Raw genomic sequence first — 12983 nt, 5'->3', positions numbered from 1 at the left:
GCAAAAGAGGTACTCCAGAAGTAACTCTTAAGCATACCTATAGGTAGGCTAAGCTTCTCTGCTATGTACATAAGCTTCACAAGAGCAAGCTTCAAAATCAAGGGCTTGGTCTATTGATTTGGGTTTGATACAGTATCAGGGGTTTCCCTGGCGGTAAAATTGAATTGTTCCATATTTTTTCATTCATCCCTCAAGGGACTTTGCCAATACTTCTTTTTTTTTAATACTTTTCGATTATCTTTAATATATATACTCTGAGATTTATATAGGCATTACATTAGCCTATACAGGATTAAAGGCCCTTGTTCTTATTGAGCCTCCTGTTTTTGGATTGCTTAAATGATCTACCCAGACAGGTTGAGTTAGATTATATGCTACATAAAATAAATCTTTCTTTCTATCAATAGCCCCCTATAAAGGGATGAGGAAACAGGTACAAGTACAGGTAACCTCACCTGCATGTAAGTGAGAAAGCGAGCACTGGAACACAAACAACCTGCCTCTGGCCTGAGCTCCCATTACAGAGCTCATCTCCTATGTCCACATGGACCCACAATCCTGATGGAGATGCTGGAGAGGGGGGATTTCACAGCAGGCGCTGCCACTCAGCCTCACCTGATATGAGGTAAGTTTGCCCTACCCCTAGGTTTCAGAGGCCCTCTATACTCTTGCTGCCATGTTGTCTCCACATCTTGCCCCTTTTGTTCTCCCCCATTATTGTGTGTAGGTATCTCTCTCCCTGTAAGGGCCTCAACATAACTGTTTCATTTTTGTGCCCCTCCCCAGCACAGGGCTGTGTTACAGGACAAAAGCCATGGATTCTTTTGTCCAATGCACTCAATAACCAATTCCTGAGACACTGGAGTTTCAAAGAGAGAGTTATTACTAGTCACGTAGTAGGAGAGCAGATGGCCTATTGGCCCAAAATCTGTCTCCCTGAACTGTAGTAATTCTGATAGTTTTATTAGAAAAGATAAACAGAGTTTAGGATAAAGAGCACAGTGGCTCCAGATGATGCATTTAGAGGTGACCTAATTACTGAGCATACACAGATTGATTACATGCTTAGTCACAGCTAAGAAAATGGCAGAGTATTAAAATGAGATATAGGTGACTTGCAGGTTGAAGTCCAAGCTACCATGCATGTCAGGTGGGCCCACCCTGGCTAGATCCAGTCTTGTCCATCAAAACAACCATGGACTTGTGGTGGGTCAGCTCTGGGCTGACCAAGGACCCTTCATTAATAAACATTAGGGGCCATCTTTAGTGATTACAAGACTCTAAATTTGAAAAACTGGGTAACTGGGTACAAATGAAGGTTAGTCACAAGGTTTTACAATCACAGGGTCAGAAGTTAAGGGCTATACAATCGTTATCAGAGATCAAGGCAACAGGATTACAATTTAGAGATTTCAGGAATTTCCCTCTGTCTACTCCAATACCGGAAAGCAAAAAGGAATATCTATATAATGATTTAGTAACCAAAATCATCTCTTAAATCCTGATTTGGATACCGATGTATACTTAGTAAATGCTACTTTGTTGTTCAACAATGCTGTGATGGAAAGTTATGAAGTGGATGCTTGTATTGCAAGAATGGCTAGTTTTCCGGTTCTCTGGTCAAAATCCATCACTCTCTGAAAATTAAAATTTGTTCACTAAAGTGGAACCACCAAGAGCTCTGCATTCCATTTCTGTTCACATACTACCCTACAACAAAGGTAGTTTCTCTAACAATTAAAAAAAAAGCCATTGCATCAACTTAACCTTCAAATTTTATCTTAAAATGGCAATTGATAATTGAGACTTAATAACTTATGATTTTTTTTTTGCAATTTGGTGAGGTAAATGTTTTGCTGTGTGAGCTGTAACATTCCTGAGACACTGGGAATGTGACCATACCTGCAATAAAAATGGGCATATCCTATTCTCCAGTTGGAAGATGCGAGAAAGGTAAATGCTTGAATTTTCATGAAGGATGATGGTAAAAGGCATAAGCCAGAAGTGGCAAGCTGAGTTTAAGTCACAGATATTCACACAGGTTATCAAATGGATGCTGGGGTTGAATCTTCAATTCCTGAAAGCCAGTGTGGAGTTGTCAAGAACACATAATCCTGACTCCTAGGGGTATAAATCTCCCTGGTAACATGGGACCTGACTCCCAGGGATGAGCCAGGACCTGGCATTGTGAGAATGAGAAAGCCGTCTTGACCAAAAGGGGGAAGAGAGAAATGAGAGAAAATAAAGTCTCAGTGGTTGAGAGATTTCAAACAGTGGAGAGGTTATCCTGGAAATTATTCTTTTGCATTATATAGATATCCCTTTTTAGTTTATGGTGTGTTAGAGTGGCTACCTGTTGAATTGTGTTGCAGTAGCCTTGGTTCTTGAAGAAGACTATAACTATATAGCTTTTAAAATGTGACTGTGTGATTGTGTGGAAAAAAAAAGAATTAAGGGTATTAATTTGAGCTCTTTCTTATTTTTAGCATAGATATTTAAATCTATACATTTCCTTCTGATCACCATTTTTAATGTATCTCATAGGTTCCGGTATGTTGAGTCTTCATTTTTAATTAGCTCTAAGTATTTTCTAATTCCCCATGTAATTTATTCTTTAACCCACTGGTTGTTTAAGACTGTGCTGTTTAATTTCCATCTATTTGTGAATTTTCCAGTTTTCTTTCTTTTAGGGATTTCTAGCATCATTCACATTCCCCTCAGAGAATTACTTTCTGTGATTTACAGTGCATTAAAAATTTTTGAGACTTTAAAAAAAAAAAGAACGTATGATGCCAAAAGAATCATATTTTTCCTTGGGGGATAGGGGTCAACACTTTTTAATAAAAATATATGAACTGCCTAATAAATTGTGTAATATTTTTTCTTTTACATGTTTAGCTGCAAACTCTTTGATTCCTTATTCATATAAAAATTGTATAATATTTCCTATAGGAAAAGAGAAAAATCTAATTTATCTTTTATCACAATTGATAGAATTTTGCTTTGTATTACTGATAGTTTAGAAAAGTTCACTTGCACATCACATTTCATTATTTTAAAGTCATATACATTTTAAAGATTGTTTGTCAAATAATTTATTTTTAAAAAAATCTCAAAACATGTTCTTGCACATCAGTAACAAAGATTCACAGGTAGCACAAACACTAAGAAAACACATGCTGGCTTCTAGTTGGGCTGATTAAAATCTATACACTTTGGAAAAGTGGTTTTTGTGCTTAATTGAGCTCTTAAGATTCCAGGAGCAAAGCAACACATTAAAAAAATGAGTTTGAAAATTGCAAAGAGCCTTAAGACAGATTTAATTTTTCATGATTTTCCCAAAGCCAGTCATGATATTTATTCAATTTATGGTCTTGAGGGTGCACCTGGAAGAAATACAACACATTAGGAGACTCAGAAGCATATTTTTAAACTGGGGTTTTTAAAAGTCTAGTGGAGAACACACTATGACAATATACTTGAAAACTAAAACCTTTAACCCAATGTGATACGTGAAATGTTTAAAACTATACCTTACAATATACAACTGTAATTCTTTATTAGTTTACCAAGCACTTTCCAATTTAGAATGATCCTCACCACAACTTGGGGTATTGGATGATGATGACATGAGTCAAGTATTAATACCCCATGCTCAAGGAGGTAGCAGACACTGAAAGGTTAAATGGGTTGCTCAGCTCACAATACATGGTGAACCAGGGACTGAACACAGGCGTTCAGCCCATGCTTGGCTAGACCTACTGGCTGAATGCCTTAGAGAAGTCATAGATGGAGAAGGCAGAATACCAGGATGCCTGGGATGCTCAGCTCATAGAATAGGTAGTGCAAGTAGGACCCCATTACCACAAAAATAGTCTGAGATCACCAGGGGAAACCCAAAAACATACACTCCAAGTACTAACATGGCTGTTTTCATTTAGTGGCATACTTTTGAAGGCTAGTAGGACTATAACAGGAATAAAACCTCATCAGGGCTTAGAGACAGTACATGAATGGAAATGACAGGAAAAAGGCCAGAAGTGACCAAACTGCTGTAGATCAGTCAGAGGCCTTGCCAAGGTTCTCTGTGGACTTAGCAGCATCTGTGGATCTTTCCTTGATGCCAATCACCCCATGCCACCTGATGCTTCTCAAGCTGGGAAAAGAATTGGTTGTAATAGCATCTGTGTCCAAGAAATAGTTTTAGCTATAATGGTGGTCTTATTTTGCCTCAGACAAATGTGCTGGTTATACCATTGTTGGGAGTGGGCCTTACCTGCTTCCATTCATCAATGCAAAAAATTCGGTAAGAGTCATTGCCATATTTACCAATCCCATGAAGCTCAATTGGATACTTCCATTGCTTTGTCAGATATTCATCTGAAGAATACAATACCCATGTATTAGGTCAGCCTCTGGAAAGACATCTTCCCTAAATGTATGGTGACTGGGGCAGGATGGAGAGAACAGCAGAAAGGAACAGGAAAGAATCTTGCCCAACAACCCCAGCAGTGATTGCTTTTCTTCTGAGTACCTGTAGCACCCTTTTCCGACCTCCTCGCCTGGCACTTACTGTTATTTTGTGCTGTGCTAACCAGACAGAGGTAATGTCCTTGAGGTCAAGGACTGGACTTTCTGCCTCACTGACTTCTTCTTTTAAGTTTGCCCACATGGCCTGAGTGCTGGGAAAATATTTATTGTCTTGGTCAGTGGGAGACTGTGGTTTGGGGCAAGCAGATTGTTTTTAAATGCCTTCAGTGCTTGAGCTGAATGACCTCTATTAATGTTAACATCCAAAAACATTAAAGTTGAAGGTGTGGCTCTCTTAAGAAGATGCAGTTCATGTTTTTTATTTTGGGCATATGGGAAAATACCTGAGAACTTGATAATGGTTTTTGCTCGAAGATCATAGAGACCAAGAGGTTTAAGAAGTTCTGACACATCTCTCCAGTCTGCAGTTCTTGCTACCTCAGCTGAAGGGTACTTCTCCAGAAACTCCCAAAGCACAGGTATTGCCATTTTGCCTAGGAAGTAAAAATAACTATATGATTATAAGCCTCCAGATGGAATGATTTCAGATTCAGTTACTAGAAATCTCATACAGAGCTGCTTTTACCCTCCACTTATGAAAAGCCATTACCTAAACCAGTAACCACTGTCAGAATAAATAACCAACACTAATCTATTTGACTAATAGTCCAAAATATGCTGAAACCTATCCTTGAATAAGTTTCTAAAGAATAAGATCACCAGATAACCAGTGCAAAAACATATAAATACAAAATGCCAATGTCATTTGAGAAGATACTCAAGGAAAAAGAAATGCTTATACAAACAATAGATGGTGGAGGAAAGCTAAATAACTGATTTTATCAATGACCAAAACTAATTTGGAAGTAGAAAATAAACCAGAAACTTGCTTAAATGATTTGGGATATCATCTAGTCTAACTTTCTTATAGGTAGAGAGTTTGGGGGCCAAAATGGGAAGGCTTTACCTAGAGGTCACAGACTTGGAACAGAATTTGAATCTAGGCTTCTGTGCTCAGGGCTTTCTCTTTCATGACAATGTATTTACTTATAACAAAGATTAAAATAATTCACAAACCCGAGGTCCGATTGAGAAATATAGTCGCAATGAGGAGCTTCCATGGATCATGAAAAAGTGTTTCTTGGACAAGATTAAAAGGCGATCGTGGAGGAGTCCATTTCTTAAAGGCTTTCCGTCGTGGGGGGCTAGGAGCTAAACAAACATTCTACATCAGAGCTGAACACTTGAAATAGATTTAAAATCTGATTTTCTGACTGGGAAAAGGATACCTTCTTTGTTATACTTGCTGGAAAAATACAAGCTTGTTTTCCTTTTTTCTATTTGTGCTCGTGGAATGGTATCTTCTGAAAAGGAAGAGTGAAGACTGTTTATAGAATCTATGGTTTAGCCTAAAGAAATATTCAGGATGCAAATAATAATAATAATAATAATACCACTACTTATAAAGCATTTAGTATGTGCTAGGCCCTGTTCTAAGCGCTTTACATAAATTAACCATTTAATCCTACCTCTGTAAGCATGTTCTATGAGTAGGTACTATTTTATCTCCATATTACAGATAAGGAAATAAAGGAACAGAGAGGTTAAATAACCTACCCAAGATCACACAGCTAGTGTCACAGCTGAAATTAACAACCAGGTTGTATGGCTCCTGAGTTCATACCTTTAACCACTCTGTCATACTAGTTCTGTATGATTTATGTTCAGTGTTCAAAGTTTTGAAAAATTGGAAAAAAAGAAATATTTTAAATCATGACACAATTGCAAAATATGGCAATTAAAATATTTTTGATATCATGAATATTCTCCCATTTCATTCAAAGCAAGATTCCATGTGTGATCCCAATTTTATAAAAAAGAGAAAAGACATACATACATACTCCAGAGATTAAAATGAAATAAACCAAAATGTTTGTTGCTGAGTGGTGATTTTTATGTTTTCCTTTTTCCTATATTTTCCAAAATTTCTGCAGAGAATACTTTTACACTTACCAAAAACAGGAATATAAACACAACCTGCAGAAAAACCTGAGTCTCTAGAGTTAGACCCTGGAATACCTGAAACCACTATCTATTGGGAAGCCTGGTTAATTAAACAAAAACTATTTGACCAGCTTTATGAGACTTAACCAAGTTTCCCTTGAGGTATAGCCTCTAAATTTGAATATCAGCTAATAATATCTTGCATTTTTATAGCATGAGGCTCTCTTTTTCACTTCTCATTTATAATACTCTTGATGTGGAAAACAGGTCTAGTGTATCCTGTTATTGTACAGATGAAGAAACTAAGGCTTAGAAATAACAAAACATCCCCAAATGATGCAAGAATTAACAAAAGACTGGGACAAGAATCCAGGTCTCTACATAATTAGTTTAGTGCTTTTTTGCTATTCTAGTTTGAATAGGTAAGGCCCAGGGGAAAGTAAAAATGAGTTAGAACAAAGTAAACTGTTCTTACTAGATACCTGATAATCACCTCTGTGGCTACCTACACATAATTACTCACTAGCTTCCTTTTTTCTTTTTTTTTTTTTTTGGTGTATGGTCTGGGAATTGAACCCGGGTCTCCCGCATGAAAGGCGGGCATTCTAACCACTGAACTACCTATGCACCCCTCACAAGCTTCCTTTATTCCTTAGGAGACAAGCTTAGTCTATTTGGCAATTTCCAGGTAAGCCAATGCGAAAGTCTTCACTATTCCTTTTAGATACCTACTAACCTAGATCATCTTTTGCTGAAAACTAGACTTCCTTATGTGTAGGATGGATAGGACACTTCCATTTTAGTTGCAAAAGGATGTTTTTAATATTTAATTTGCCTGTTAAACTAGCAATAAATCTAGTAGCCTCAAAGCTTTAAGAAGCTCAAAGTCTTTAAAACACTCATATGTAATCCCTAGGTATATATGGTCATCTTTGGTTAAAGGTAGAGAAATTCCAGACACAGAGTTGACATAAAATCATTGGTGGGTGTTATGTCAATTTCTTTTTTTTTTTTTTCCGTTAATTAAAAAAAAAAAAAATCATTGCTGGGATTGAGAGCAGGAATCAAGTCTAACCCCCTGCTCCACCAATCTGTCCAGGTTGTCTCCCCATGGGAGTTTAAGTAAAACCACTATTCTTCTTTAAAGGAGTTATTCATTATACCATAAAAACATAATGAATAACTAATACAGAGCTGTTCAAAAGATCTCCTTTTTATGTCGTATTCACTCAGGTAACATAAAAGCAAAACTGCTAAGCTCTGAATCTGCATTAAGAGCATATTACAAATAATAGATGAACTATGTGATTATAGTTTTGAATTATTTAGAGCTCTAAAGCATTTTAGAGAAGCATTACATTATAATAGAAGATAACAATGACTATGAAACATACAAAATTAAATTTGAAGTCACACAAGAGTAGTAAGAGGGGCACAAAAGAAGACACTGACTATTCTCAATCAGTTTATGTATAAAGGTGTCCTCCCCAAACCTTTTCACAAGTGAAACCTTTTAATTTTCCTTAAGTCTCAAGATTACCAGCTGGAAAGAGGTTGGGGAGAAAATAAAGCACTATTGAGCAGAGTCCCAGCTGTTGCACCAGGGAGAGACAGTGGCAGCTGTTACCCTCACAATTCTCCTTTGACCAAAGTAGTAACCAGCTGATTCCGTCTCTTCCACAGGAAAGGGCTTTAAGGTAGTTAGACAAGGTATTAGGATCAACTGGTAGAATGTGTCTGACATTTGGCCCTATTTCCTGGCTCTATTCCCACATCCTAACCATGTAGAAGCATGAAATACAGATAGGAAAGAATAAATTCCTCATCGTATAACGTTTAATAGCACTTTAAAGCACTGAATACCTTGAAATATTTTCACAGAAGTAAAGTCTTTCTCAGTCTGTGAGCAGTTGTTGTCCATTTCAGAGTCACATTTCAAAATGTCAGTATGCAAATGTTCCTTCCTTTCCCCAACTTTTACTTTTGTTTTGATTTCCTCAGATTCTAAAAATGCATCCCGACACTTCTGGTGTTCTGCTTCTTTGGTTGAACATAATTTGTTTATGATGCCAGAAGTCAGTTGTTCAAGATGAAAGTTTGATCCTGAACTCAATGATTCTTCTTTTACAAGTCCCTTTTCTTCACTGGTTGCACTGAGGGTCTCGTCGATTGCTCTGGCATCAGCAGTGCAGAGAGTTCTAATAAGCTGAGATTCTTGTGTGACAGACTCACCTTCAGCATCTGTTTTATTACACACAGATTCTCTTTTTCTACTACTTTGCATGGAATCTGAAAGACTTTTCTGGCATCTTCTTTTAGTTTTCCTAATTTGAATTCTTTTCAAAAGAGTCACTTTTCCTTTGGACTTTCTAACCTTTCTGGAGTTAGTATCATTAACACCCTTATCTTCTTTCAAAAGCAAATGATTGGAAGTAGAATTAGAGAGTCCTCTGCTCTCTTGCAATTCCAAGCTACCACTTGGCAGAGGAAACGCATCTTTTTTCCACCTGCCTCGTGTCCTGAGATTCCAGTTTGAAATGTTAGTTTCATTTTGTTGTTGGGATGCCTGAGATGTCATGCTGCAGTCTTTATATCTTGATCTGATGTCTTTTTTAGAAGGTACAGTAAAATCAAAATCTTCTGGCTTAAGAGAAGTCTCTTGATTTTTGTGAAGGTAATTAGCAAGGGAACTTTTGGTTCTGAACTTCAGTCCTTGAGGGCTAGAATGTGATATTAAAGAAACTTATTGCTAGCAAATACAAGTGAGTTTAAAAAAAGAATTGGACCACATTTTAGATTTCTCATGCATAATTTCTAAATGGAGCCATGAACAATTGTCATTTAAAATAAAAACCAGTGATGAAATGGTACTTTTAATGTTTCTTCTATGATAACCCAAAATAATTTTATGTATATAACTTAAATGCAAACTCACCATTAACCATTTATAGAAGGGACAAATTGTAATTGTCTCCAAATTATCTGAGGTAACTAATCAGTGACACTGAAGAAAGAGAACTCACTTAAGTTTTATTGCAAAAATAGATACAAGTTAGGATTCCTGTTATGCTTTTCCACTACCTGTCTAGACAAAATGCTCACCTGATAAAATATACATCAAATCTTCCAGCTGTTTTCCCAGATAACCTTTGCTTTACAATTTTTTCCCATCCACAAGGGACAGACTTATGGCCTTCTGTCATTGTAGTAATACCAAACTGAGCAGGAGTAATGGATTCTTGTAGCAGGGGATTACTCTTGCTACTTGTTTTTATCACCATTTGTTTCTCATCTTCTCCCACTCTTCCCAATCTCAGAGAACCTTCTTCCTCACTGAAAAACAAAGTACAAGTGATTAGCTCATCTGAAATTTATTTCCCTCGACTTATACAATTTTAATCCATGACATGGTGAAAACCATATGGACTATTAAGATAAAATAGGAAATTAAAGTCAGTATAGACTGCAACAAAGGGCTAACAAAGGGTTGGAAATACTCGTGCAATGAAAAGCTCAAGCTACCTATTAGGAACTTTTTTTGTCAATCATTAAGTAGAACTATTATAAAGATTTCTGGTGACACTTGGCATAATTATGAGAATATGAACCAACAGCTGAGCTCTAAACCTGGGATCAAGAGAACTGCTTAAAGGAGTCAATGAGACAACTCTTCTCTCCCTAAACAGGTGAGGAAAAAAATTTATATATACATGCATTTTTCCGGGAGGCAGTGCCCATGACTTTCATCAGATGTCCTAAGACTCCCAAAGATAAATAATTTGATTCAATTCTCCCCCATTCTTATTTCTCATGATAACTTTGTGAGGTAGGTAGGATAAGGATTATTTTCATTTCATTGATAAAATTGAGTGACAGGAAGGTAAAGTTACTTGCAGAATTGATTCCAGAACCCAGATCTACCAAATCTTGGTCCAATAACTTTCTTGGTCCAATAACCTTCCCACTCAAACTACTGAAAAGTTTCAGTAGGGTATATCCTAATCATTACATCACACATGTTGAAACTTGGATGGGTCTATAGAAATCATGGAAATCAACTTCTTTTCTAAAAATAGGGAAACTAAGCAAGAGCGAGTAACTAACTAGACTTAGAATCAAGTTATTCAGACTGAATTTCGAGTGAAATAATTCGGAGGGTCTGAATGGGATCTTATGAAACTACATAGTGCATAATTTTAGAGATAAAGGAACTGAAACCTGGTGAAAACAGCACAAACTTTGAAGTGAACAGGTTGGTTTCAAATCCAGCTGTCAGTTACCAGGTGCATATCCAAGAGCAAGTTACTTAACCTTCCAAAGCCAAGTTTCCTTATCTGTGAAAAGGAGGTGATACCTCTTTTAAGGTTAATTCTGAGGACTAACTATTGAGACGAGTAGGTAAATCATCTTAGCCTTAGATCGCACATATGCAAGCACTCCATAAAAACTGTAGTTCTCTTCCCATGTCTGGGTGTCCCTGGTTGTTCACGACCACATAAAATCTAGGTCCAACTCCAAAATCTTTTTAGGATCCTCCAATCCAAGCAGCTATCTCTCCTTACACCACAAAACCGCCTCCCAGCTCCCCTGTCATTTGGGGCAAGGAAGTCGGGCCCACCCCAAGGCTAATCCCCACAGGAGGAGTGGTACCTGTGACCCAGTCTTATCTCCGAACAATCAGACCCAGGGCACAGAGGTCTCTGTCGAACCTAGAATGTCAAGGTTAGAAAGGACCACACATCTTCTCCTCGCCCACTCTCGCTTTACAGGGGGTGAAACTGAGGCCCGAAAAGAGACAGTAACTTGCCGAGGGTCACACGGCTGTTCTGGGACTAGGCGTTCACTAGAGGTGTCCAAGCGGGAAGCTCCACCGTCCCCCAGGTCCCGACTCTCCATTTCAGCCGTGCTCCTCAAGCGGGCTCCGGCTGCAGCGACCCGAGCCCCTGCGCAGCTGTAACGTCTGGAGGGCCGGAGTAACACGTGAAAGCTTCTTAAGTTCAGAACACTGGGCTGAAACCTCGATATGAATATATGGAAAGTCTGTCAGACTCTACAGCTCCTTACCCGCCAACTCCTCAGCAAAAGCTGCCATTTTTCGTGGTTCAGCCAATCAAATTCTTTATCGAGAAGATGCACCGCCCCCGGTCTGTCGCTCGCGCCTTCATCGCGCATGCGCTTTCTAGGCTCCTGGTCCCGCTTCACTTTTGCTTTTTCTGGCTCTCCCTTTTGGTCATGCGCATTCGGAAGTCTTTGCCTGCTCCTGGCTCACTGCGCAAGTGCGTTGCCAGGGGCAGCGCAGGTAGCCAAAGTAGCTTGCTGAGAGGGCCTGTTGCTGTGGCGGGGCGGAGGGATCTGAGGCTTGAGAAACCGCGATGAGAGCCGTGTTGACGTGGAGAGATAAAGCCGAGCAGTGGTGAGACTTGGGACAGCCTGGGAGGATGGGGTAGCCGAGCCCCAACGGGGATGGCGGGAACCATTACGTGAATCACTGCAGTTGCTAAAGGCAACAGGCTGGAGGCCTGGGCCGAGGGGCACTGAACCCCGAGTCTGGGAGACTGCAAGGTCAACCCCTTACTTTGTGAATGGAGAAACTGAGTCTTGGGGAAGGGGCCAAGGGATACATCACGCGTCGGGTCGTGGCCTGTTCTGGTCTTGTCGCCTCCTTACTCAAAATTCGTTTTGACTGTATCTTATAGCCACAACAGCGTTTCCCAAACTTCAGTTTTTGCCATATCCATATATTACCCATACTCTTGTTTACTTGACGTTTTTCTTTATCACTTATTTTTGCTTAATTATGTTTTTAAAAGGAAAGTGTATTACTTCTTTTAACGATAACTATAAAGCTAAAAGGGAGAAACAAAACAATATTAATAAGTTGTAGCTAGGTAGTTGCTAGGGGGCCTTTAAACTTGAGGTTTACTGCCTCTAAACTTGGAGAGGAGCAACTCTTGTCAGAGAGGTGCTTAAAATGAATGGCATCAAAACAAGACTCTCACCTATGCTTAATTAGAAGATTTGGAAGAGAATTGTAAGAATGACTTTCTCACCTTATCAGTCTATGTTATTTAATGTCTTAGTCCGTTTATCACCTAAATCCATCACACAGTGGTACATTTTGGGAAATACTGACTTAGTGGGTAGTGCTCAGCCTGACTTTCAGTTTTCCTAGATGATCTTTTCGGCTTTCTCATGAAGCCTCTTTTTTGTTTGTTTGTTTGTTTTTAAATATTTTTATTGACAAATCTTCACACACATACATTTCCTACATGGTGAATTCTCGGTGGCTCACAACATCATCACATAGTTGTGTATTCAGTACCATGATCATTTTCTAGAACATTTGCATCACTCCAGAAAAAGAAATGAGGAAAAAACCCTCATATATACCAATACCCCTTACCACTCCCTCTCATCGACCACTAGTATTTCCATCTACCCAATTTATT

General features: G+C 38.6%; 2 protein-coding genes across 8 annotated transcripts in view; one reads left to right on the top strand and one right to left on the bottom strand.

Annotated features, from left to right (window-relative positions):
* Positions 1 to 3079: 3079 nt before the first annotated feature.
* Positions 3080 to 11802, bottom strand: MBD4 (methyl-CpG binding domain 4, DNA glycosylase). 2 transcript variants are annotated; one of them, XM_077116487.1, is made up of 8 exons: positions 11338 to 11802; positions 9637 to 9863; positions 8398 to 9254; positions 5820 to 5894; positions 5608 to 5742; positions 4875 to 5024; positions 4277 to 4380; positions 3080 to 3386 (listed from the first exon to the last, which is right to left on the bottom strand). In XM_077116487.1, the coding sequence occupies exons 1-8, from the start codon at positions 11428 to 11430 to the stop codon at positions 3309 to 3311; spliced, it is 1719 nt and encodes a 572-aa protein (XP_076972602.1). In that variant the 5' UTR covers positions 11431 to 11802; the 3' UTR covers positions 3080 to 3308. The 2 variants fall into 2 exon arrangements, with proteins under 2 accessions (XP_076972602.1, XP_076972601.1); XM_077116486.1 differs by having other exon boundaries at positions 9637 to 9867; positions 11599 to 11797.
* IFT122 (intraflagellar transport 122) overlaps positions 11782 to 12983 on the top strand; it is a 134379-nt gene continuing 133177 nt past the window's right edge. For all 6 annotated transcript variants that reach the window (XM_077116480.1, XM_077116479.1, XM_077116478.1 and 3 more), the window contains exon 1: positions 11782 to 11947. In XM_077116480.1, coding sequence (XP_076972595.1) covers positions 11907 to 11947 — 41 coding nt within the window. In that variant the 5' untranslated portion in view covers positions 11782 to 11906. The remainder of the gene's footprint in view (positions 11948 to 12983) is intronic.

This window comes from Tamandua tetradactyla, chromosome 9 (assembly GCF_023851605.1).
Source record: "Tamandua tetradactyla isolate mTamTet1 chromosome 9, mTamTet1.pri, whole genome shotgun sequence".
Taxonomy (NCBI): domain Eukaryota; kingdom Metazoa; phylum Chordata; class Mammalia; order Pilosa; family Myrmecophagidae; genus Tamandua; species Tamandua tetradactyla.
Note: the sequence above shows the minus strand (reverse complement) of the source record. Positions and strands in the feature narration are given on the sequence as shown.